Source organism: Echeneis naucrates, chromosome 9 (genome assembly GCF_900963305.1).
Source record: "Echeneis naucrates chromosome 9, fEcheNa1.1, whole genome shotgun sequence".
Lineage (NCBI taxonomy): Eukaryota > Metazoa > Chordata > Actinopteri > Carangiformes > Echeneidae > Echeneis > Echeneis naucrates.
In genome coordinates this window covers 4,237,540-4,264,874 of record NC_042519.1, presented here as the reverse complement: position 1 = coordinate 4,264,874, position 27,335 = coordinate 4,237,540, and the positions used below count along the sequence as shown (strand labels likewise).

Here is a 27,335-nt window from a genome sequence, read left to right as displayed (position 1 = left end):
CCGTGCTCCTGTTTCACTCAAAGATGGCGTCGGCTCTAGAGCCTCTGGTCTCTGGCTGCATTTTTAGGCTTGTTGTTGTCTCCGTTTCGCACGGTTTTGGCACCTTCTCCTCGGCGGCTTTACACGAAATTCCGGTGAGTAGCAGCGGAAGCCGGATGGGGGTGTGGGAGATTTTTTTTTCACACGGTCCGCTTTACCCGTGCTTCCCTCTGAGACCAGAACCGGACCAGCTCGGGCTTTCTGGGGAACCGCGAGAGGTAGAGGAAGAGAGGGGTACGGAGGGATGGTGATCGCGGAGGTGGGTGGGGGGTACGGAGGGGGGAGCCGAGGCCTAGCTACTCCGCTCTAGCGGCCTTGTCTTCAACGTTCCGCAGGCTGTAGCGTTACGTGGGAGGGCGGTTGGCCGAGGGAGGAAGTCAGCAAAGAGGGGACCGCTTGTAGGGGAGTCTGCGAGCGGGCAGAGACTGCTCACCCATACCCAAGGCTGACATTGACGCCGCACTACATGTAATACTGCGGAATCGGTGGCTACCATATCTTCATTTTCGCACTTGCACGCTAGCCGAGATGGCCGTCTGCAAGTTGCTTTGTGCCTTTTGCAAGGCCGCAATCTCACGTTAATATCTGAATGTCATTCAGAATTATATTGTTTGCTGCGTTTGCTGCTGTGTGGTGGTCTGTTTTTTCCTGAAATATCGGCCCAGGGTAGACATGCTATCTGTGTGTGCAGAAGCGCTGGCTAACCCCTCGTTTCATGCTGTTTACGTTTCGGGACAGCGAGTAACGTTGGTAACATAATCGTAACGTTAGCTTGTCGGCTAGTTTCTAACGCTAGCTTGCTAAACAACAGCACATAGCGGGAATGCTTGTTGTCAGATACTTAGCTGTTTATTATGATATCAGTAATGGTGAATGGCACCACAGGGGCTCGTTTGTCAATGCGGTTAAGTTGGCTTTGATTTTTAGCTAGCGCCTCAGCTAATGTTTGCTAACAGTCTGTGTTTTGACTGCATCATGTTTACGTTAGCAACCCGACTTGCCCAGTAGTTAACTTGCTAGTATGCTTTATTTTACTCATTTTACACATGACCATTAACCACATTCGATAGAATATCGGTGCTATTTCTAGTAGCTACCACAGTCTATAGTCATGCTTTTTTGCTGACAGTATTGTGCCATGCTGGCTGAGGGTTTTTTTTTGGCATATATCTGAGTTAAAAAAAGATAGACATAGCTGCATGCTCAACTGGGGAGCAAGATGTTTGGAGGTGTCAGGTAGTGTTTGCTCTTCATCCCAAATCCCAGCCAAGTTGGAAGTGCATGGACAGACCACATGGTCCTTTTATACTGGCAATAATGGTATTTACAAATCTGTCTGTGTGAAGGCACTGTACTTATGGTGGTTAAAATGTCTGTACTCTTTCTACAATGTTCTCTATATCTCACTGCAATCTATCAGTCCTTGAAGACTTAACTGTGTTTCCATCCTTTTTTCTATTTCTTTAAAGTATTCTTTTCTGCGTGGTTTTGCTAATCTGTTTTCTGTGTTTTTGCTGTTTTTTTCTGCAGGGTTTGTCAACTACAGAAGTGCAATAGGCATGAAGGTGATCAGCCCTGGCTGCTCCCTGGGGTGAGATATCTGTTCCGTCCCAGAACTGAGAAGCCAAGACTGGTAGAGACGACAAGCAAGTGAAGACAAGGGAACGTGGATGCAGAGCAAATCTTCAACTTGTGGAATGTCACAATCCACTTAAAAACATATTTACTTTTTTGCCCTCACCTCTGTGATTGAAACACTAATTTCCCGTCTTGGAGACCACTATCATCTTCCACAACTCATATTGAGAACTAAGTAGTTTGCCAGCAAAAGGGAAACTGAATGAACAGATTTTATTGTTTATATTTATGTGTTTTGTGGCAGGCTAAATTGGAAACGCATCTTCTAACTCCCTGCTTCAGGATCGTCTCTGCTCTACCTTGTGAGCTGTGGCAGTAGAAGTTGCTCATAGACCTTCTACTTCCTCCACTCCCCCTGCTTCTCACAGGTGAGACTCAGGGAGTCTCACCTGGTTAGGAGTGGGTGGTGGGTTGGCGGATTTGATTTTATTGGGTGAAAGTTTGGCTCAGGGGGTTTGTGCTATGGTTAGCTGCTATCGTCCGTGCTGCTCATACTCAGCTTCTGAGGGACTCTCTGTGCGACCCCAGGACAAGGGATAGTAAGCAGGCAGAGGGCAAGAGGAAGTGGAGGAGGCGGCGCTACGGCGCATGCCAGGTATTTCCTTGGCTTACAGTCCTTATTTTTTGTGTGTGGTCATTGTGGTAAGGCCTAAGGGCCCCCATACCCACCCAGACCGTAGCCATGGTGAAACTGGCGAACCCAATGTATACCCAATGGATTCTAGAGGCCATCAAGAAAGTGAAGAAGCAGAAACAGCGACCATCAGAAGAGCGCATTTGCAATGCAGTTTCCATGTCTCATGGTCTGGACCGCAAAACAGTTCTTGAGCAGTTAGAGCTCAGTGTCAAGGACGGTACCATCCTTAAGGTCACCAACAAAGGTCTAAACTCCTACAAGGACCCTGATAACCCTGGACGCTTGGCTCTGCCCAAACCCAAAAGTGGCAGCAGCTCTGGAGGAGTTGGAGGAGGAGGTGGTGGTGGTGGCAGCTGCAGCAGTGGAGGTGGCAGTGGCAGCAGTGGTGGCGGCGGCGGTGGTGGCGGCAGCAGCAGCAGTGGTGGCAGCAATGGTGGCGGTGGCGGCGGCGGCAGCAGTGGTGGTAGTAGCTCTCACTCCCATTCTGGAAAGAAACCAGGACTTGACTGGAACAAGCTGATCAAGCGGGCACTGGAGGGGCTACACGAGCCTGGGGGCTCCAGCTTAAAGAACATTGAGCGCTTTCTTAAGTGCCAGGCCGATGTTGCAGCCTACTTGTCAGGCAGCGGCTCTATGGGCCCTGGCCTGTTCCACCAGCAGCTGAGGGTGGCCCTGAAAAGAGCAGTGGCCCATGGGCGTGTAGTTAAGCAGGGTCCAATGTTCCAACTCGTCAGCCGCAGCAGTACCCAGGATGATGGGACCGGTACAGTGTCGCTGGAATCACTCCCACCTGTTCGATTGCTCCCCCATGAGAAAGACAAGGTAATGTCCCTGCAAATGTGCACTTTAAACAGTCATGCAAAATGTCTTGTATAGTGCTCATACTTGGATATGCTGACATAATGCATTGACTAGTTTCCATCTGATTATGTTTTACATGGATATAACATTTATCATTTGAATATTGGTGATCACTGTTGACGGCAATAGTTTAAGTATAACTACATATGTAAATAGGCTAAAGGAATGGCATCGTGTGTCTGCTGAAATATCCTTTTGAAATAAAAAATATAGCTGATTTGTAATTGTTTAATTTTAAAACTTTTGGAGCAATAAAGAGAGAGCTTGTATGAGTTGTGAAAAAATAGAAAAATGAATTTTTCCATAATAATTGCTGAGCATCCAGTATTGTTGAGATTGTTCAACCAGCAATACCTGTGACACTGGCATGATTTTCGCCTAAAAGATTGTCATTTCGTATTGTAACATGTTTGAATGTAAGACTATCGGAAGCAAACTTTAATGCAGCATATATTTTGTAGTTATTTTCAAAGTGGCTCAGCAACAGCTATAAGACCAGGAACAAACCAGTTTTGACAGCTTTAAACTGTAGTTTGCACTTTTAAAAGGCAATCATGGTGTTCTTGGAAGATGAGGGCCATCTGATTGGAATACATTTTAGAAATACATCACCAAACTCAGCCGGTCAGCATTACAGGTCTTTACTGGTTGTGTGATGAGTGACAAAAACCCCAGGTGTGTTTGTGTGTGTTTATGTGTGTGCTGTGGACCATGCTAGCAATATTTGAGTGATGCTGGGTGGGTGGCTGGTGGGCCAGTTTTCAGCGGCAGATGAGGAGGTCAAGGGAGAGAGTCACGTGGCTCTTAGCCTCCTGCCTGGAGTTTTGACCAGCTGCAGGGCTGCTCCCTGTCAGGAGCTGTCAGGAGATGGAAGGAAGGAAGTGAGAAAGAAAGAAAGAAAGGAAGAGAGGGAAGGGGAGGAGCATAGACAGGCGCGAGAGAGGTGGTCTGTAATGCTGCCAAAGGAAGAGGCCTGGATGACGCAAGCTTCAAGCCTCTGTAACCAGAAAGACTGAGAGAGGCAGAAACACAGAGAGAAGAGAGTGAGCGAGACAGACAGAGTTAGAGAGGGAGAGGCAGACATGCAGGCGACAGAGTAGAGCGGGAACACACCCACTTTTGTAACCTGATCAGAGAGAGCAGCCGCCTGCTAACCTCTGCTTGTAAGGGCCAGGGACACGCACTACAACTACTGCTGCATGCAAAGAAACAGAAACACAAACTGAATTGAATCTGACTTGTAAACTATTGTAATTGGGCTCTCAAGATTAAAGTTATCTTTGTCAGGTCCCTACAGACATGCAATCCTGCATTTTACCAGTATCATGTAAAAACAGCCGTAAGAACAACTGTCTGCCAAGGTGGAGGCCCATCATCTGGTCATTCGTCAGCCAGGTTATCACCCAGCCAGTCAGACGAAACACTGCTCCTAAATACTGTTTTGACTGGCTCCTGGCCTTATCTGGCCCCTGTGTGGGTGTGTGCGTGTGTGTGTAGCCCCAAAAGCCTCTGGTAAGGATGACCATACACGTATCGACACACACACACTCACTCACTTACACACAGTAGGATTAGTCTAGAGAGCAAGCTCTAATCACATGGGGTCTGCCTAACACAGTGACCTGCGTGGCTGCAGATGGTCCACCTCTTAAGACAAACAGAGATCAACCACATCCTCATCTGTGACTCAGCTACTGATCAGCTTGCTTCTGAAATAAACCAAAGGGGAAAAAAACAGATAAATTTAATGCATACTACAGTGTGAAAGCATGAGCTTGACATTACTTGATCTACGAACAGCTTTCCTTCTACTTAGGTAAACGAACGTGCTACATTATTTTATATTGCACCAGGGAGCAGTTACCACATCCATAAATTCGAAGTAATCATTCACACAATTTGGATTTTTAGCACAACTGCTTGTTCTGGAAATGCCTCCCTGTTGCATGAAAGAAATTGCTCATCTAGCTGAGATTTTTTATTTATTTATTTATTTATTTATTTTTAAGTATGTCCAAATGGATTTGTTTAGGGAAGTTTTGTTATTTGTTTGAGAGGCTAGTCTTCAGGATAGTTAGGTCACAAAGAAGCTGCTGCAGCACTGTGTCAGTTGACATTTGTATCTGGCATTCACACGAGCCTATTGTTGCCTAGATTAATTTCTCCAGAGGAATCAATCGTATTGCAGCTCAGTCATGTGTTCTACGTTCGATTGCTGGTGTGTTCTTGAGGTATATATTCTGGGCCTTTGCAAGTGGCGCTTGTGTCAAAGTGAAGCACTGTGCAGGGATGATGGAGACAGGTGCTGCACAATCACTAGCCTCTGTTCCACTACTCTTCCACCGGTGCATCATTTCCATACTGCTCTGCTTGATTGCTTACTCAATTTCCCAAAGAAAGTGATGAGAGAGAGGGAGATAGTGAAGGCTGAGGGGTGAGAAAAATCAAAACAAACGGATAAGCACTGGCTTCGACCCCATTTGAAGGGAGATTTGTGTATTCAAAACGCTGATGTTTGTATCGGTACTCCATTCAAATGGGATCCCAGACCCTATTTCTGTCCCTCTGCGTCCCCCATCTCACCCTAATAGAGTGCCATGGCCAGGTCATGAAGGGGGAGGTGAATGGGGGAGTGAAGTCAACTAGGGGTCATGGATATAGATGGCAAACCTCATTGCCTCCCTGAGCACCCGTTAGCAGTATGAGGCTACAGCCATTAGATGGGATGGGCTTGACGCTGAGCCTTTGTGTGTATATCCGTCTCAGTATATAGTTTTGTGGGTGTGAGCGTGTCTGTGATGCTCATCCTATCATAATAGGCAAGAGCAATCTCCCTGCCCCATGGCTGCCCTCTCCTCAACAGCTGGAGTGGGGTTAATCAGAGTTCTTGATGTCATCGTGCAGTGTCATGGTGAGGACGTGTGAAAAGTGACCTGTGGACAACACGCACATATACTCGAGTTGTGGTGCTTTCCCTCCAAAATGTCCCAGTGACCCCTTAACAGTTTTGGCTAATGGCTGGCATCATTCACTTAATGGTTCCTTTGCTGGTAGTAAGTTGTGGAGCTTCCACATTCGGTGTCGCTTATTATGAACCATAATTGCGATGTTTATCCGCTGTAATTCATTCCTGCCTGTACTGGATCAACCCCATCTATCTCTGGAACATCTTATTCATTACCTCTGTGTTTACTCAAGGTGAAGACATCATGTATTGTCACTCAGGGGGCTGTGAATCCAAAAGGCCCCTAGACATCGATTACATGGCTTTGGTGCAACCTGCCTTTTCATCTGTTTTTCTCTCAGTTCCTCTTTTCGCCCCCATCCCCCTTTGCTCCTACATCATGTTATGTCGCCACAGGAGAGGATTTTGTGTCTTTGCTGGATGAATAAAAACATTGTCAGGGTTATAGCATACATCACAAGAATGGTTGGAAAATAAGTAACTTGGGTGCCATAAACTGGTCTCGCTTTAACTAGTGTCAATTTCTCTTGAATTTTAGACTGATCAGTTTTAAAAAGGGATGAGAAATTTGTAAAAATCCTTCATCTCTGTTGCCCCTTCCTCTGACAGCCATCTATTGTTTACATTTTTCTATGGCCCTGGCCTCAGTTCACCCATTATTAGAGTCTTAAGTTAAAAAAGGCTGGCTCCTCTTTGGTACACCAGTTTTCGCTTCAAGCTGTGCTACTACCACAGACACATTTCTGTTTGAGTGTAACATGCCAGCAGACAAATGGAAAAACTAATAAGCAGTTATTCAAATAACGGTAGAACTGCAACAAGTTGATGAGCAGATTATCTGTGAAGACTTTGACATCAATTTATCTATTGTTTGGTCATTATTTAAAAATAAATCTGACTATTAATCAAAAGTTGTCATTCTTTTGCACCCTGATACCCTAAAAAGAACTGTTTGTCTTTTGCTGGTTTTGTTGTGGTTTATAGCCATTCAATGTGTTTTTATTTTACATGATATTGTGTTATTTCTTCTTTGGTTTTTGTGGCTGCAGATCCCCCCCCCCCCAGAAACAGTATGCCAGATAGTAAAGATAATCCACCAATCTTCCTGTCAGTGGATTTCATTTCAACTTTTGTTTGTAGGAAAAATGCTAATGTCAACAAAATTGTCTGCAGAAATGTATAGCTGTTTTGTCACAGTCTAAACACACACCAGATAGTGTTTTCTATACTTCAAGTATGAGCATTGATCTGGTGACCATTTGTGCATCGCTGACTTTGACTGATCAGAGGCATAAGTACAAGCAGTAACAAAGAGAGCTGGCCCAGAGTCTATAGAAACAGCATTAGCAGTGGTGTCAGCAGCCAGGGAGAGCAGTTACCTCCAGCTCACCAGCGACTGTGATTTGAATGGCATTTGGCACGAGAAGTGGAGCAGTGTGAGGGCTTGCGTATGGTTAACCTCACCACCCCACAAATAGAGCCAATGTGTTGAGCAGCTGTGGAAGTGACGGCTGGAGCCTGGCCAGCCCTGCTCTGTTTGATGCAGTGATTTAGCTTTGTGCTCCCTGGCTAACCTCGGTCCTTGATGGAGGGTGAGGCTTGGCTGAAGTAGGACACACTGGCACAACACAGGGTGCACCTCCTTGTAGATATAAGATGAACATTTAGATGAGCAGTTTCAATATCACATAAACTCAGCTGTCTATTTCCTGGTGTCAATTGAATTTACACAGATGCATATTTGGGAGATCTTGAAGGAAGCTGGAACAAAATGGCATGTCAAGGTGTGTCTCATCACTGCTAGCTCTTAGTGCGTGTAATGACTTTTGGAATGACTGCGTATGTGTTTGTGTTGTCTCTGCTTGTGCGGCATGTTCTGTAACAATGATCAATGAGTTGTGTTCAAGGTGGGGGTGTCCATGGGGGGGGGTTTGGCTCCCATGTTAATGAGATCCTTGACTTGAGACGAGACAAGGACAAGAGGAGCACTTTTCCCTTTTTCTCTGTTCTCCCATTGCCTTTTATCCTTTCTCCCCTCCTGCTCCTCCTCCATTTCTGCTTCTTCTTTTGTCCTTCCTCTTTTGTTCTCTCCTTCCTGTCTCACTTTGCTGTCCTCTGTCTCTGGATAACAGAAGTCAGCATGTAAAGGGGAAACCAGGATACCATCAGGTACCTTTCATAAACTGTCTACAATGTTCAATGTCTTGAACCAACTACCTGCTGCCTTAGGTATTCAATTCAACTTATTAATTCAGAGAAAAGTAGCTAAAAATGCCAAAAAAGTAGGTAAACACTGGCCTACAAGGCCAAAGGGTATAAGTGCATGCCACACCTCAGAGTGGGTATATCAGAGCACCTTCCCTTGACTATTTGTATGTACACGTGTAATTATAAACGGATGCTATAACCTGTAGGACATGTTTTAATGGACTGCTGCTGACGCTTCAAGTCCACCCAGTTAATTCAGTTATTTGCCAACAGTTACCATGAGGTGTGTCATTGTGGCCTAGAAATAAATTTTGTTCTGAATTCTACCTGCATTGTAAAAAAAGAAGCAGCACATGCCAAAACTTAAGCACACAGGCTTAGAATAGAAACAAACACATTTCAAGTATAATGTTGACCATGATGATTAACTGAAACAGTCGGTGTTGGAAATTTCTAGAGTGCTGCTGTAACGTAGGAAAAAAAGAACTAAGGAAAACCCTGCTCTCAGAGGGACTTTGTGAATTGTGCTACCGTTCCAGTATCCTGTTATGGAGAAGGATTAGGTTTTCATGTTTTAGTATCTGTTGGGGATTAATTAACAGTGGCAGTAACTGAAGATCCTCTGTAACCTGTCTCTATACAAGGTGTGTGTGTGTGTGTGTGTGTGTGTGTGTATGTGCGCGAGAGAGGCAATTCTTTGCTTGCTTGCTGCGGACTTATGTTTACTCAAGCACTCTGAGGGGGAGCAGTTGACCTCCTCTGGTGGGGAAGGGGTTAAGCGTCAGGAATGATTGAGGTGTTGGTCGCACGCAGGCTGCTCAGAGGATTGCTGCTACTGATTTTCTCTTCCTTTACGCTTTCTATTTCCTTCGCTCTCTTGTACTTTGAATCCTTATATGTGTCAACTCTGCCTTTTCCACACTCCTTTTCTTTCTTCCTTGTTGCTGACTTTCATATGTCATTACTAACTTGATTAGTCTGTTTTGTTGTGCAGTATAGCCATTTATATTATGCAATGCATTTACCGTTATTCATTATTATTTAAGCTGTGAAATAGTTTCAGAAATGGAGTTAGTAAAGCTTCTGCTTCCTCTCAATTGCATGCATGTCTTTTCTTATCTTCCTCTCGCCTCGCTGCTCGTTCTCTGCAACCTTCTTCTCTCTATTTACCTCATTCTCCATCGTTCCATACCTTTTTGTTTTCTCTCACCCTTTGCTGTGTTATGTGAGTGTCTTAGGTGTAGTAAGGGGCTGCCGGAATCAGCCTGAGTCTGAGGGAAATGAACCCAATAAATCAAGCTCTTGTCCCTGTCTCCTCTCTGCTAGGACTGTGTGCCTACCCAGCTCTCTGCAGTTACGTGCATTTACACCACCGCTCTGCAGGAAGCCTCGTAACCCCCAGCTTCAGTGAATGTCATGTTGTTGTTTTTCCAGTTAATAAAGAAATAAACAATGCATTGTGCGTTGTTATGACCTTTTGCTATTAAAAATCTTTTCCCCCATGGTTTCCAAGTTGCGTCAATATCTAAAATATACAGATCAAAGTATCTCTAAGAAATTAAGAGATTTAATAAGGTAAACTCTTCCTCTTAAGAGTTCACCTCCTTTGAATTTTTCAGTCTATTAATTCATATTTGTAGGTACAAGCTTTTTAAGGCTCTGCTAAAAATAGCCTTAATTTCTACATCGATGGTATCAGCCTCTTTAAATATCTAATTTGCTGCTACGTTACTGTGGTCGGGCAACACAGACGTAATAATTTAACACTGACTAACAATCTCAGAACAAATGAGTTCATGCTTTGTAAATTTAGTATGTGTAGGTGCTCTGATGTGGTGCCACTTAGTAAAGGAAATCCTTTAGCAAATATTTCACTCAGACACCTGGGCTTTTGTGTTACACCAAAGATAAGAATATAAGTTTAATAGTGACAGATTTGATTGTACTGCTTCCATGAAAGCATCGTCTTCCCCCAAGCTTCCTAACGGCGATGATATTAGGTTAGCATGTAATAATGGAATAACTATGTTTAACTACTTTGGGTCAGTTTTAAGTTAAGGTACACTACCAGTCAAAAGTGTGGTAATACTTTCTCATTCAAATGAATAGGAAAGCGTGTCCAAACTTTTGACTGGCAGTGTACTGCTCAAGATGTCAGAATTTTCAGGAGGAATGTGAATCCTGCCACAATGTCAGGTTTGGGCTGAACTTAGGATTCAGACTTGTCCACTGCATAATAGTGTTGTTGATTTCTCTGACTCAGTCCCAATATTGCAGATAGAGTTGTTAACTTCTGTCTTCGGTGGCCTGTTACAGAGAGGTGTTCCTAAGGCACGGTGCTAATACACAGTTTTGTGCTACCACACGCACATGACGTGTGGTCTACGCAAAACGCAATTTAATATGATGACCAAAAAGCTCCACTTTTAGTGTCATCCGATCACAGGCGCTTCTTTGTCCCCCCCCCCCCACCACATGCCTGCTGGTAAATACCACTACAGGTGTCATGTGAGTTGTTTTCAATAGTTTCGTTCTCTTTGCCACTTTATCATGAAGGTCAGAAGCTGTTTGGCTAATGGGAGATGATGATGATGTAGGAACACTGTGTTCTGCCACAGCTGTGGCAACCTGTAGCTTCTCTTCTCACATACACATACTTGTTCTTTATGCAGTTACATTTTTCCGATTAACACAAAGGATATCCACTGCATGTGAAGTCAAGTACTCTTCTCTCAAGCACCACTTTTCAGCAAAAGGGTTCTTTTTTTTCCCCCCCTCTTGACACATTTTATTTGCTACTAAACTGACTGATCAACAGGTGGACTTTCCTAACTGATTAATCTAAAGTATTCATGTAAAATGTATTACACCTCATCTCGATCGCACATGATTTTCATTCTCCAGAGCATGTGGTGAACATAGAAGGAGCATTACATTTTTTTTTTAAGATGTACTTGCATTCATTTCCTAAGGATTTTTTTTATTCAATCCCTGTCACCCTTATCAATTAATCACTTAAACCATTAGTATACCTACAAACTGTAATATTTTCAAAAGGTTCAAAAATGCTTTACCAACATGCAGCTTTATTACAGGGCGACTTCTGGCATTTGTTGCTACCAAAATTGAGTAGTATCTAAGACACTTGTGTGCGTTGAATGTATACCAACCACTGCATAAAGATTTTAATGGTTACACTGACAGCAATGCACATTTTACTTCTATTTGTTGGATGCTTCTCAGTAGTAAAGAAAATATGTCTGCTGAAAATGACTTGTGGTTTAGTGTGAGGCAGCAGCAAGGTGCCGCTTTCCCCAAGGCTTCCAGGCTCCAGAAACTTTCAGGGAGAGTCGCAGAAAAGCCCCTCCTGTGTTTGTTTCTGCATGAAGTGCACCTGCAGTGCTTTAGGGATGAGATTTTTCAGTTTTATTGTTCACACAAGTCCTATTTGATGTGTAACAACAAGAGAAGTGTTATTCAGCCTTTAGTTTTCCTGGACACAAATCTGGCTGAGGTTTGTGCTCGTGTTCATTCGAGACGATGTGTTTGTTTTGTGTCTGAGAAAGCACCTGCCAACATGGTTTGTGTGTTCCGGAACACACTAAAAGTTTTATACAGAGCCAGATTTGAATGTGTGATGGCATGTTTAAGTTCGAGTCTGTGTCAGACTGGGACATGTTGCAGGGGAATTAAGTTGCCAGTACAAGCAAAAGCACAGAGTTACAGCTTTTGATCAAACAGCTCAGGAGTCATCAAGAGACACTGGCACATTATGCCAAGCCTCTAGCCTGACACATCCCATGAATTATACAAGCTTGCTTATTACAGTCGCTCTCCCAATCTTTATTAATCTAAACTCTATGTTCATAGCTCCACATGCTCCATGGTGTCACTGTAGTTTTCAGTCCACAGCTTGTTAATACACACAGTCACAGTGCACTACTATGGCAGGAGACACAAGGCCACTTTGTTGTCTTCATTTGTACAATGAAGCTGTTAAGTTGACTGACAGTCTCAATTTGCATCCCTCTTCCCCTTCTGCTCCGTCCCTCTGCCAGCCGGTGGCTGAGCCCATCCCCATCTGCAGCTTCTGTTTGGGCACCAAGGAGCAGAATCGTGACAAGAAGCCGGAGGAGCTCATCTCTTGTGCCGACTGTGGCAACAGTGGTGAGTATTTACCTGTGATGCAATAAGATCTGGACTATCTCAAATGAATCTTAGCACCAGTTCATTTTTTAATTTGATTACACTTTTCAAGAAGATGAAGATCCACTCTTCTGTCTGCAATACATCAGTGTGATTCAGTTATCATCAGTGCAGTTGTTCTTCATAATAATAGTAATATATTTAATTTTTTGATATTAACTATAAAAAAACCTACATTTTTAAACTGGGGCTAAAAAAAATACCAAATATATATTAGGACAATGCCAACTTCTTTATTTTAACTTCTTTTGTCCTCAGCTTTGTTCATTTCAGGTAAAAGGATCTCCAACTCTTCAAGTGTCAGCTACATTTATTTCTCAAGCTAAGAAACTGTTGATGTGTCAACTGTTTTAAAACATCAACTGACAATTGCAATTTGCAATTGCTGTCTCTTCAGACTCCAATTAAGACTTGAACCTAATCAGAGGCAAACCCTTATACCCACAGAAACTTTTTCACCTCAACTTGCATTTGACCTATTTTTAAATTTTCAGATAACCTAGTTTGTTATTTACAACTGCTTAAATTGATACCTGAGAAATGTGAACACAGTGACTGAACATACATACACCAAGAAGCACTTTCAGCAAAATTGAAGAGATTTGAGATATGAATACCCTATAAAATATGTTTTTTTCTCACCTCGGAGCATCTTGCAAACCCTTGATAATGCTGACATTACTTAATGAAAGGAGAGGACAGTTCTCCTTCTCTCCATCTTGTTTGCTATTCAAAAACTCTGATAGATTGTCATTTATATTTTAACACTCTTTGCAGCCAGGTCTGATTCAGTAAGAGCTTTAATTCCCAAATGAGCTTTTTTTTTCCCTTCACCTTAAAAATTATGCAAGTGGGTCACAACTGTCAGGCAGCGGTGACTGGGATGTTGACACACTTGCTTATGTGTGGCTTTGTATCTACCTGCAGGCCACCCGTCCTGTCTGAAGTTCTCCCCGGAACTCACAGCCCGTGTTAAAGCTTTGTGGTGGCAGTGCATCGAATGCAAGACTTGCAGCAGCTGTCAAGATCAAGGAAAAAATGCGGTGAGTGGATGAGCGAATATAGCGGACTGGCAGATGATTAGTGTCTGTGAATGCTCTTTTCTGCTTAAGTGCCAGATAGAGCTGTGTGTGCTGATAAACATATCTGTGTTTCTGGGCTTAAGCTATTTTAGTTAGGCTCCTCCTTGTCAATGGTTTGTGTTAGCTAAAATTCTACATTGAGACAAAATTCACACTGCATTACCATCTTTGGTTGTCACCAACACGTGTGTGCCTGTTGTATGTAGGACAATATGCTGTTCTGTGATTCTTGTGACCGGGGCTTTCACATGGAGTGCTGTGATCCTCCTCTGACGCGGATGCCAAAAGGTAAATAAACAGAACTGCTCTTCTTATTCATACCCTACCTCTCATGACCTTTATTACTGCTCCAAACAAATTCAGCTTCTCATATCTGTACATATAACTCACATTACTCTTCCATGACAACTATATTTGCAGTATATGACCAAGCCATCTGTTGTTGCTCTGATGAGATATCTAATGTCTCACCATGAGGTCATACAGTATTCGCTGAAACCTGTCTTTTGCTACCCACCTCCAGCATATGCGAACCCCTGTTTTTCTCTCATAGGCATGTGGATTTGTCAGATCTGCCAACCCAGGAAAAAGGGAAAGACGCTTTTGCACGAAAAGGCAGCACAAATCAAACGGCGCTACAATGCACCACTGGGGCGGCCCAAGAACAGGTTATAAAAAAATGAATGCAGCTAATTTTGCTTTCATCACTTTGAGTGCAGTGAAGATCTGCAGAAAAATAAAATTTTTTTAATGAAACAACTATGGAAACTACTCTCCATTGCTGTTTTGTTTTTTTGTTGTTTTTTTTGTTTGTTTGTTTGTTCTTTTTTTTGTGGGCGATGGGGGGTTCTGATCGATATTATTTATCTAAAAAAAATTATCTGGGGGACATATTTAGTGCCATAGTGTTTGATTACCTCCTCACACAGTCTCAAACAGACTTCTTATCCCCTCCATAGGCCGGGGCGGCCCTTCAAGAAGCTTGGTGGGCGTGGTCGGAGGAAGCGCTCAGCCTCAGCCAATTCATCCTCCAGTTCCTCCTGCGAGGGTTACCCCGGTGACGACCGTTTGCTATTTTCGATGCGGGAAGACGATGACCTTTCACAGAGCAACCTCCGCTTCAACAACAAGACCAAGGGCCTGATCGACGCCCTCACCAAGTTCTTCACACCATCACCTGAGGGCCGCAAGGCACGGCAGGAAGTGGTGGACTACTCACAGCAGTGTCGCATCCGTAAGAAAGCCAGTCGCAAGGGAGAAGGGGATGACAGGGGGGGTAAGGATTAGCTTTACTCTTCTGCTTATACTCACAACCTTTCAGTGCTTTGGCTAGATCAGTTCTAGTGTGTTGATTTATTTAAAAAAAAAAAAAAAAGTGAAATTTTCACTAATTAAAGCTTTTTTCTTACAAAATGTTACTACCACACATTTGTTTGAGCTGGGATTGCCAGCTTAATCATTAAAGGAAACTGAGCAAAGGATAATAAAATGTATGTATTTGACATGGATAATAGAAGTAATTTGTCATAATACGGATCTTTTGCTGCTGTTGCCACAATATAAAGGATCATCCTGTATATTTATGCAGCCATACAAAACTTTTATCAGACTCAGTACCAGCAGCTATTATTGTGATGCATAAACTGCAGTTCTCCATGCTTCTTTGTCCTGTTTAAAAAAACAATCCAGCCCTGATGTAACATAGTAGGAAACTGTGGCTCAAGGGGTAAAAATTCTGCTGAATTGATTTGTCATTTTCTTCCTGTGGAAATAGCTGCCCATGCTTAAAAAAAATCACTGTGCAATTTGTGATAGCCACCTGCAGTTTTATTTCCACTGAAGTTTTTGAGACCAAATACACACATTCTCTTGTGGCATAGGAAAAGAGAATAAAAGTGATGGAGCAGACAAATCAGGAGCATTCAGTTCAACTTCCTGCAGCTCCCACATCTGTATTTGATCAGATCCCATTTGAAGATGTTTTGACATTGTATATAATCAGGTTCATACAACTGACCTACCAAAAATATGTCACTCTATTCTCTAAAATTCCTGACTATAGAAAAACAAGTTTATCAGGGCTTTTTAGCAGAACACAAAAACACCTGCCTTCTAGCTCTTTGCGGCAGTAGGTCTAATTTAAAAATCAACCATCATACTTCTTTTTGACTTTAATTTTGACTAGATATACATTAATGTCATCCTTGTGCTTCATTCCACAGACAATCAGGAAGGCAGTGACTGGCGTGACGATGATGACAAGTTGCCTGGCCATGAGAATCTGACAGAAAAAGACATTGAACTGTTCAGACACATCCAGGAGCTGGCACTGCAGGTACAGACACACACTGACACACTATTAAATGTCTTTGAAAACTGCTGTCTAGACACAAATAAATTGTAAGAGGAGTTAGCATCACCTGGGAGACACCTGTCGGTCTCTAATTGATGCTGCAAGCCTAGAGTCTTTGTATGTGATATTTTGTCAATGTACAGAGGAGAAGCTAAAGCAGAGCAAATTTAGTGGTGATGAAAATGTGTTCAGAAAGAGCAAAATTAAGAACAGCTAAGTAGTAAAAGCTGGTCCCTGGCCTATATGAGGTACTTAGGATGTAGACATGTTTCATAGGTGGAAAAGTCAATGAGCTGTGAGAGACCAATTGTATCATAGCACTGAAAGAAATTAATTTGGGATAAAACAGCTGCCAGATTCGTCATGTATATTAAAATCATCCATTAACATGAAGCAGTGCCTTAGAGGACAGACCTGGGCGATGACTGTAGGATCAACACGTATCAAAGGTTTGGTTTTAAATTACCAGTAGATATAATGAGTCAAAAGCAAAATTCATGAACCCTACATAGTCATAATCACAGTCAGACTGTGACAATCATTCTGTCATAATCGGACAGCAAAACACTGGAAACAATAACAATGGAATAACAGCAGATGAGAAAACTCCAACAGATCCAGACTGGGGAACAAATCAGGCACAAGACATAGGCTATGTCCAAGCTGCTATGTTTTGTTTTCAAAACATGTCTTTTGCTAAGTTTTTGCCTCACACCCAAACTACCTCGCTTGTGCACTGAAAATGAAGCATTTTTAATTGGAAGACACAGAAGCTGGGTTATAGGCTGGACAATCAAAAACAGATGCCTTCAGAAAAGAACTTGTGTCTGGTTGCTCCCCGATTTAATTTTATTAGTCTCAAGTACCAGTGGTGAAGACAACATGAATAATGGATTCCAAGTGTTACTGACCTTGTAAGCAGCTCAAGAGATGGGACGTTAACATCACTGTTTTTGAACAGCGACAGCTGACATCTGTTGTAACATCACACTACACAGCTGTAAGAATACCTAATATTATTATATTAGGCCAAGCATAGCAACGCTGACTGTATGTAGGTCTATGTTTGTGTGTGTATTTTAACATTGTGTAGGAGCAGGTTTGCTGGGGAGATTTTGATTTTGGAATGTTTTTGTATGGTAACATGCCTAATTACAAGGAAATCAAAGTTTAGTGTTATACTTGTAAATTTGATTGAATTTTAGTCCAAATAATACTCAGTAGATTAGAGTGTACAGGGTCTCTGCTAAGTCTTAATTTGACACCGTAAATTTTTTTGGTGCCGCAACATTGCATTTGTGAATGAGCACCAAACAAAAGAGCACTAATGGCAGATTAGCCAGCAATTATGATGAGGAAACATAAATTATCTGAGAGAGTGGTAGTTTGGCCAGTGTCACAGGATTTGTGATAAAAAAGCCACCCCAGATCCCGACTGGAACATCCACTTTATTTTTGAGTGCTTGATACATTCAGAGTAGTAACAGTTAATGATGTGTGAAAAGACCTGTTGAGATCATGGAAGCTGAGTAGTAGTGTTGCCAACTACCTGATAATCATAAAAATCAGACAGGAACGTCCAAACCAGTCTTATACGATTCTCCAGCAATGCAGTTTAAAAGATTTACTCATAATTTAATAGTCCTGTTAGCAGTTATTCTCATCTGTCTGAGAATCCAAACATGATGGGACTGTTATGGTAGCTTTTGGCCACATGCTTTTAATGCTGACATGTTTATGTGCCTATATAGCCCAGTCTTCGTTTAACATGTCATATTGCAATGTAACATCTATAGCCAATAACCTGCCTCCACAGTGATCTGCTATTCGCTCCTGTCATAAACCAGGAATTAACCCTCTATCTTTTCCATGTCTCCCTCCTCTTCCTCTGTCATCTTTATTGTTCACATAAACAGAAAGTTGGGGTTACAGGTCCACCAGATCCTCAGATGCGCTGTCCATCAGTTATTGAGTTTGGCAAGTTTGAAATTCAGACGTGGTATTCATCTCCATATCCCCAGGAGTACAGCAGGTAAGATAAAGCACCACAATGAAACACGACATAATATATGCAGTCCTGCTGTTAATCACCGAAATTACCACCAGTCTAAAGGAGCTCAATTATAAGGTTGTTTACCACCTCAGGGTCTGTAGATACCTCAGGTGTTACGAAATGGACATTTTTTTATTTTATTTTTATTTTTTTAAGATGAAGGTTTTGTTTGTTTTTTCCTCGATGTTATTGCTGACTTTGTTTTTCCATATTTGCTTTTAGTAAAAACCAAAGAGCATACATATCAATATTGAAAGATTGTAAGAGATTGTTTCGCACCTCTGACTTTGCGGAGGTATTTACCACATACAAAACAAAAGCTGTTGAATAGTGTTGCAATCAGTTCATCTGCCAAATACTTTCTCACTTATTTGTCCTATTGTTTTCTCCATAAATGTTAAATAGTAAAATGGCCATTACAGTTTTCCAAACAAGTGCACTTGTTAACCTGTTTCTATTTGTTTGGATTGTTCACACAGAGGCCAATCATTCAATGAAACTATCTCAGATTAGGGCTAGGTTAGAAAAGAGGCAAATATCCAGATTGGATTGCTAATTGCTGTTATATATTCTTTTGATAAACTTGTGATTTAATCAGCTATTTGCAACTCCCTATTTTATCATATTCCTTTCCTTTTCCCTTTACAGGCTACCCAAGCTCTATCTGTGTGAGTTCTGCCTCCGTTATATGAAGAGTCGCAGCATTCTCTACCAGCACATGAAGAAGTGTAACTGGTTCCATCCTCCTGCCAATGAGATCTATAGGAAGGATGACGTCTCCGTATTTGAGGTGAGAGACTCAGCCTGAACTGAAAAAGATGGTCTGAGAGGTAGTAATATTCAATGAACAGAAAGACTTAACCACAGATGTTATGACGTGAGTGATGTTGGATGACAGGCCCCTGTTGAACCTGCAAACCAGGACACCTAGAGCCAACCTTTCAAAATCCTTTCATGCAAGACTCAAAACCAAAGCCAGTATCCACTAATGGCTGTTTAAGACTAGATGAATCATTATCACAGGTCACTCGTTTGCAAGGCACATCAGGATGGTCCACCATCTTTTCTGGAAAGAAAAAAATACAAACAAACAAAAAAAAAAAAACAATGTTTTTCATTCTATTTAATACTGGTGTTTAAGCTGAGATATTTGCTCATTTCAGTGGCATGTTTTTTCATCAGTGAAAGTCAGCGTTATTATTAGTGATTCATAATTACCAACACATGGTTAAGCTGTTCTACTGGGTCTCATAGCGCAGCAGTAGACTGAGTGGATCTGTTGCCTGCAGACCACAGTCACTGCAGCTCCTCTTTTCCCACTCTGCAGTCCATCCCTGCTCGAATCAGAGCAGAGATAACTGGCGAGCTGCCAATCTGAACTTCCCTTTTCTCTCTCTCTCTCTCTCTCTCTCTCTCTCTCTCTCTCACTAGAGCTTTGTTTTTCTGCTCTGCCTCCTCTATCCGTTAGGGTCTCAAGAGACACTGCTGAGATCATTGCTTGACACTAACTTCTTGTCCATTCACTTTTACTTTGCTCCCAAGCCCCCTAACAACAGCTGGAAGATGTACTTGTGGCCTGCTTCTGGGGCTGAACATTACTGTGACTGATGATACTGATATAATTCTTTACTTTATCCCCCAACAGGTTGATGGAAATGTGAGCACAATCTACTGTCAGAACCTGTGTTTGCTGGCCAAGCTGTTTCTGGATCACAAGACCCTCTATTATGATGTGGAGCCATTCCTTTTCTATGTCTTGACCCAAAATGACAGCAAAGGATGTCACCTTGTCGGCTACTTTTCCAAGGTACATCCATGATATCATTTTGCCGCTTCTGAACGAGATCTCTAAATTTTGGATTGTCAGCCAGCTCATTTGGATCGCCTTCATTTACAAGGCTGATGCAGCATGTAAAATATATACACCCAGTTTAAACATAAGTGAAACAACTACATTAAGCAAAATTAAGAGAACAATATATTGATATTACCTGTGTAGGGTTAATGAAATAATTTGATTAAAGTTGAAATGCATTGGCATCACCCCCACTCGTACATTCCAGCAAATATTCAGATACCCATGTTGTGTACTGTGAGCTTTGTTGCCCCTCTGTGGACTACAGTGGCGATACCATTGATGTGTTAACTCACCAAATATAGCATATAGTGAGCAGACAGTGTGCCATCAACGCTTTCCTGTACACCAATATTGCAATGTGGTGCCAGGCTTGTTTTTTTATTTTTTTTACGATTGTATGTGTCTTATGTCTCTCCCATCTCTCTAGGAGAAGCACTGTCAACAGAAATACAATGTATCGTGCATCATGATTCTTCCACAGTATCAGCGCAAGGGCTATGGGCGCTTTCTCATCGACTTCAGTAAGGGCATCAGCCTTAAACAAAGCACAGTGACAGCACTAGTAACAAAACTTATAAATTCTGAAAAAAAAAAATATGTGTTGTTTGTCCAAGATGTCTAATATGTTGTATATGTCTTTTATTATCGTTTATTGTTCACTCCCTGCAGGCTACTTATTGTCAAAGCGTGAGGGCCAGCCCGGATCTCCTGAGAAGCCTTTGTCGGACCTAGGTAGGCTGTCCTACATGGCCTACTGGCGCAGTGTAGTTTTGGAGTGTCTTCATGAAGTCCGCGACCGTCAGATCACTATACGGCAGCTGAGCAAACTGACAGGGATTTGCCCGCAGGACATCACCACCACCCTGCACAGCCTCAACATGCTGGAGCGGCGAGCAGACAGGTCAGATAAGTCTCCTTGCGTGCGCGCCAAAACAGTCCAAATTATTCAGTGACACAAATGGGTTCGAGGTACACCAGAGATTCACGCTATTGACCCATGATAACCCCCAGGGACCTGTGCTCAGTGAGCTGTGCTTGCCATTATTTATGTCACTATTTCTCCTGCATTAGAATGGTACTGCATAAATTATTATAGTGTAGTTGGGCAGAATTTGATAGACATCTTAATCCAAACAACACAGATTTTGCCCAGGAGCACTTCATGTAATCATAGTCTGTTTTAAATAGAATATAATCAGCTCACCGTTTGCATTGCATTGTGCTCTGTGTGGGGGCTTTGCCAGACTTGTCCTTGTGCGGCGGGAGAAGCTTGTGACTACCCACATGGCTCGTCTGAGGGCCCGGCCACGGCAACTCGAGGTCGACCCCGAGTGTCTGCGCTGGACTCCCGTCATTGTAACAAATACCGTGGTGTCTGATGCTGATGGAGATGATGATGATGATGATGATGAGGAGGATGAAGAACCAGAGAAAGACAACCACAAGGAGGTAAATGCAATTAATTTATATATCTCATTAAGCGCAGCTAATAGATTGATATTAAAGTTGCTGGAGATTCTTGTTGATTTTGTTTTACTTTACATTTACCTGTAAATAGCTCAAAATGGCTCATAAGGTCCCACCAATGTCCTGGCACATGCGCCAAGGGAAGAAGAGGGAGGAAGAGGAGGATGAGGAGGATGATGAGGAAGAGGAAAGAAAAGGCTTCTTGGGGTTTCCCCTCAGCAAGAGCTCTCCAACTTCTCCTCCTGTCCGCTGTCCACTCCCTGTGCAAGAGCCACCACGACCTCCACCCCCAACAAATGGAGAACGCAGACCAAGGGGTCGCCCACCCAAAAACTGGCCTTGGGGCAAGGTGAAGGACAGTGCCCGGGTGATACGACCACCTAAGATACGCCCTGTGGAGGATGAAGATGATGAAGATGAAGAGAGAATTGAGGGTGGGAAAACCACAGGCTCTGCCAGTAGTCCCCCCTCTCTTTTCTCTTTGGACAGACAAGTAGATTCCACACCCTTTCATTCACTGGACATGACCAGGCACCCCTCCATAACCCCCACACGAAGAGGGCGGCCTCCAAGGAAAAAGAGAGGCCCTAAGCCCAGAATGACTGAAGGGCCTGGGGATGGGCTAGCACAACTTCCTCTAGTTTCCAGGCTAAATGACTCCCCACCTGTCAGGAAAAGCTGTTTCAGTGAAAGCAGTGAAGAGGAAGAAGATGACGATGATGAAGATGATGAAGAGAGGAGGGCATGCTCCCCACCCATCCTTACCAAGCCTGCCATGGGCCTGAAATGCAAGGTAAAAATCAGCATTCACTTTTACTGGGACTACAGTAGTTTTGAAATATAAAATTCAAGCTGTCAAAATAATCCAAAGACTTAATGTCCATAATCTGGAATTCATTGGAACATTCACTATCTCGGTTGGTTTGTGTTCTTGAGGTTTTTGCTTATCATTTCAGGTGAATTTATTATGCACACTTAATTCTCCACTCTGTTTCTACCCAGAAGCCCCTGAGGAAACGGCGCTTTCGCCAGCGCAGCCACCCTCACAGCAGCGTGGTGACAGAGACAATTTCTGAGACCACAGAGGTGTTGGATGAGTCCTTTGTCGATTCAGACTCAGAGAGGCCTATGCCCAGGTTGGAGGAGGAGACACCCCTCGGCCACCCACTACGACGTTACCCCCCAGCCCGCTCAGGTCTGAGGTTGTCAGACCCAGTACCCAAAAGGGGCAGACACTCCAACATCTCTGACTCAGAGGATGATGGTGAGAAGACTTTGATTCAGGGTTTAGTTCTTGGTTATATATACACTTGTATGTGAGTGTGTAGCTTTATCTGGCATATCTTATTGTCTCCTTACAGAACTATCGCCTGTGCTGAAGCCTGTGGCTGCTCTGCCAGCAACTCCATCAAAGACCCTCACAGCTACCCCTGAGGTCCCAGTCAAGAAGAAGAAAGGCTGGCCCAAGGGAAAGAGCCGCAAACCACTGCACTGGAAGAAACGGGGACCTGGCAAACCGCCTAGCAGTGGGCCCGGGCAGCGAACAACTGCAGACAGTCATGGCCAGGGTGGGGATCCTCCACCCCCCAAAATCAAGATGAAGCCTGGACGTAAGCCCCGCAGCTGGTACCTGCAACGGGCCCAGGAAGAGGCAGAGCGGCAGGAGCAGGAAAGACAAAGGCTTTTGGAGCAGCAACTGGAAAAAGATCCTCAGCTACTCCAGAAAGATGATCGTATCAGCAAGCGGGTCTGCAGAACCAATACTGACAGGAACAGCAAACAGAAAGACTCTGACGAAGAAGATGATTATCTCCCTAAACCTGTTGAGCAGAAGGTGCCCAAGAGGCGAGGGAGACCGCCCAAGAACCGAGCTCTCTGCCAACCACCACAGCCTGCCCCCAAACCACCTCCCACCTCTGAGCCAGAGGAGGAAGATGAGGAGGAAGAGGAGGACACTGAAAGAGCTTGGGAGGAGGACAAACCTAGCCGTCCTCCATCCCGCCCCCTGCTTTCCCCTTCATCCTCCTCTTGCACTTCAGGGCCCCGGGCCCCGCAGTCCCGGCCTCAGGACACAGATATGGGTGACAGGGAAGATGATGATGATGATGATGAAAGGGAGGAAGAAGAATGTGGTAGTATGGGCGGTGGTACTATCAACAGGAGAACAATAGTCACACCAGGTTCAGGAAGCAGGCGCGGTGAAGACCATGATGCAGATGATGAAGGGGATGGACATCTAGAGGACAAGAGCAGCAACAACAACAGTAGTAAGAAGAGAAAAAGCCAGGATTCTGAAGATGAAGATGAGGATGAAGATGAGGAGGAGGAGCCTGCCTCTCGTGCAAGTTCTCCTCCAGTTAAAGAAGAACCCCAAGGTGGAGAGGCTTTTTTAGACATGGAGAACAGCGTGGCCCGGGACTATATCAGCAAACAGGAGGAGGAGGAAGAGGAGGAGGAGGAGGCTGAGGAGGAAGTGCAGGAGCCCAAGTGTCGGCCCTCCTCAGCTGACACACAGCAGGAGGAAAGGCGACGCAGAGAGCAGGAAGAGTCTGCTGCTGCTGCCGCTGCAGTGGAAACGGTTACGGCCATGTCTGTTCCCTCTGAGCCCATGGAGCTCCAGCCTCTGCACCCAGATGACAAGGATGTCACGCTGTTGATAGAACCCCAGCACACACATCCACACTCCCACCCTCACCAGCATTCTGACTTTAAAGAGGAGCTTGGCCACCATCATCCACACCACCCCCATCACCACTCCAATGAGCTCGACCTGGAAACTATGCAGGCAGTTCAGTCACTGACACAGGGGGAAGCCCAGGATGAAGAGACTGAACCCCAGCCACACCACGGGGCTTACCAGGACTGTGAGGAGACCCTTGCTGCCTGCCGGACCCTGCAGAGTTACAGCCACACAGGAGAAGCAGAGGAAGAGGCACTGGCCTTAGTGGAGGAGTGTGGGGCCTCTCAGCACAGCAGTCCCCTCCCCAATCCACCAGTGCCACCCCTATCCAGCCAATCTGTACGCTCAGTCAACAGTCCTGGGTTGGCCTCAGGAATCATGGACACAACGTCAGCAGGGCAGAGGGGAGGGACGCCTGGTCCCCCTGGAGCAGGAGCCAATGGTGGAGGCGCTGGAGCAGCGTACACCCAGATCACACCAGAGCATCCAAGTTCTCTGTCAGCCCCCTCCCAGCAAAACATGGAGACCTCACCAATGATGGATGTACCATCTGTGTCGGACCACTCACAGCAAGTGGTGGACAGTGGTTTCAGTGATCTGGGCAGCATAGAGAGCACTACAGAGAATTACGACAACCCCAGCAGCTATGACTCTACCATGGGTGGAGGGGGAAATGGCACAGGGAACGGAGGGAATGGTGGGGGATTGTCAGCAGCTGTAGTTGCAGGAGCTTCTACAGCCTCTTCGTCATCAGCTTCTTCTTCCTCCAACTCGGCCACCCCATCCTCCTCCTCCCAGTCCAACAGCTGCTCATTTGTGCCTGCCCCCAGCCTCACATCTTCCACAGGAGCTGGAGGATCTCAGTTAGCGATGGGCAGCTGTAGCCTAATTCAGCAAACAGGACCTGGGCCCAACAGTGGGCCAAGTGCCAGTAATGTAGGCAGTGGTGTGCCACAGCCTCCACCACCCCCACCACCGTCCAATACCCCCAGCTGTGGAATAAAATCTCCTCAGAGCTGTGGTGTGATTGAAAGGCCGCCCAGCACCAACCAGCAGCAGCAGCAGCAGCAGTCCCAAAAAAAGGTTCCTCAGCAGCCTCCACAGCAGCAAGCCCCCAACCCACAGCCTCCACCCTCAGCGCCACCGCCACCGCAGCAACAACAGCAGGCCCTGTCCCAGTGTAGCATGGGCAATGGGTTTGCCTCCACACCAATGATCATGGAGATCCCTGAGAGTGGAGGTGGAGGAGGGGGCCGTACCATCTATGAGCGCATGGGCCAGGATTTTGGCACAGGGGGCTACCCCCAGCCCTCAGCTACATTCAGCTTGGCCAAACTCCAGCAGCTTACAAACACCATCATGGACCCCCATGCCATGCCCTACTCTCACTCAGCCTCTGTCACCTCCTACGCCACCAGTGTTTCTCTTTCCAATCCTGGGCTGGCCCCCTCACCCCACACTCCCCTTCCTCAGGGCCAGCCCACGATGACCCCGCCTCCTAACCTTAGCTCTGGCTCTATGAACCTAGGATCCCTGCAACTGCAGTGCAACATGCCCACAACCAACATTGGCCTGGGACCCCCACCCCACACACAGAGACTCCAGGGCCAGATGGCGACAGTCAAAGGCCATATTTCCATCCGGTCAAAAGCCACTCAGCAGCTGGCCCCGGCCCCACACCAGCAACAGCTCTATGGCCGCAGCTCAGGCGTGACCATGCAGGGCACACCACGCACCTTGGCCGTGCAGCGTGGTATGATGCCAAACCTCATGCCCACGCCAGCACCATACAATTCCATGAACATGACGCCCCTTAATGCTATGTCAGCAGGCTACCGAATGCCCCAACCAATGATGAACAGTGGTTACCATGGCAATCCCCCTTACATGAATCAGCCAGCTCAGTATCCCATGCAGATGCAGATGGGAATGATGGGAGGGCAGGGTTACCCACAGCAGCCTATGCAGCCCAATCACCATGGCAACATGATGTACACTGGCCCCTCCCATCACAGCTATGCTGGTGTACCAAAACAGTCACCATATATGAGCAGATGAGCAGCCAAGAACTGAAATGGGAAACATAAGGCTGGAGCAGATACTCGCTGTACTCTTCATGTCCATTGCCCCTGTTAACCCTCTCCAGTGCCTCAGTAGGCACCAGGGAGTGTAGGTGATGGGAGACAGAGAGGGTCTTCAGGGTTCCTGTGTTTCTACATTGTTACATTTTGTCCCTTTTTATTTGGGCTCGTTTCCCCACACCTCCTGGCTATCTGTTGATAGAATTGAGGGTGGGAGTGTGTATATGGACCACGAATGTGCCATGCTGCTTCAGGCCAGGCCTACACAGTTGTCTAACGTGGTTTCACGAAGACCCAGGAGTGTCATCCTCCTCATGCAGGAGGAGAGTTGGGGAGAACAAGAATGACAAAGACAATACAAGAATACTTTGCTTTGTCAGACTGAAAATGAAAAGTGACTATATTCAACCATGCACACAATCTTTTAATTGATATAGGAAGCCTTACCCTGAAAAAAGAGACAGTGAAACACAGTAGGCGGACTCTTGTTTTGTTTTTGTTAAACAAAATGTTGAATCTTTTTGTTGTTGTTGTTTTCGTTTATTGTTTTTTTTTTGTTTGTTTGTTTGTTTTTTTTAAACACTTGTGTGCAGTCCGACCTCTTATATGCTTTGGTCTTTATATGTGTGGCATTCTGAAAAAGTGATACACCCTCTTTGGTCTCAGAAATATCCAAACATCTCTGTGGTAACTTGGTCAGACAGCTTTCCACCTGGTTCCAGAAAAAGCATAGGAGCGGGGCCTCCGGTGTTTGAGGTGCTGAGCTGTTTCCAGAGTCTCTGTCTTCCCAGATAGATGGTCTTGTACCAAAACACAGCAAAGTCACAGAAGAAGCTAGCATATTACTGTCTATTGTATGTCAATAAAGGAAACGAGTAGCGTTATTTTCCAGTTTGCCGCCTCTCTGAAACGTTTAGATGTAAATATTCTGGTACTTCCCAATATCCAGCACACGCACCCAAACACATACACTGGCTAGCTGTTGCCAATTGATGGCTGGCTCAGGAAACATTCAGCTGTTCCACACTCCACTGACAGATGGTGTACAATGTCAGCCATTTTTAGCAGTTTAGTGAACGCAGAACAAACAGTGGGATTTCCATTGAACTGCTTTAACGAAAGTCAGCTAACTATAGCTGACTTTCACTCCTTAAGTGTTAGTGACCTAAAGAGGTCAAAGAGTCTTTGAATGGTGTATTCTGTTAAA

The 27,335-nt window shown here is 44.6% G+C and overlaps 1 protein-coding gene across 2 annotated transcripts; it reads left to right on the top strand.

Moving 5' to 3' along the window:
* Positions 1-27,335, top strand: kat6a (K(lysine) acetyltransferase 6A). Of its 2 annotated transcripts, none has more exons than XM_029510009.1 (17): positions 1-134; positions 1,570-3,136; positions 12,407-12,515; positions 13,482-13,597; positions 13,843-13,924; positions 14,190-14,304; positions 14,596-14,870; positions 15,859-15,971; positions 17,906-18,021; positions 18,691-18,832; positions 19,688-19,849; positions 20,328-20,421; positions 20,570-20,801; positions 21,145-21,349; positions 21,459-22,160; positions 22,370-22,631; positions 22,729-27,335. In XM_029510009.1, the coding sequence occupies exons 2-17, from the start codon at positions 2,360-2,362 to the stop codon at positions 26,103-26,105; spliced, it is 6,879 nt and encodes a 2,292-aa protein (XP_029365869.1). In that variant the 5' UTR covers positions 1-134; positions 1,570-2,359; the 3' UTR covers positions 26,106-27,335. The 2 variants fall into 2 exon arrangements, with proteins under 2 accessions (XP_029365869.1, XP_029365868.1); XM_029510008.1 differs by having other exon boundaries at positions 14,596-14,912.

Excerpts from the sequence above, each read along its gene's own strand:
- kat6a (XM_029510008.1), top strand. The coding sequence starts at position 2,360 with ATGGTGAAACTGGCGAACCCAATGTATACCCAATGGATTCTAGAGGCC. Across the intron at positions 3,137-12,406 it reads TCCCCCATGAGAAAGACAAG|CCGGTGGCTGAGCCCATCCC; the intron begins GTAATGTCCCTG and ends TCCCTCTGCCAG. Across the intron at positions 15,972-17,905 it reads TCCAGGAGCTGGCACTGCAG|AAAGTTGGGGTTACAGGTCC; the intron begins GTACAGACACAC and ends TCACATAAACAG.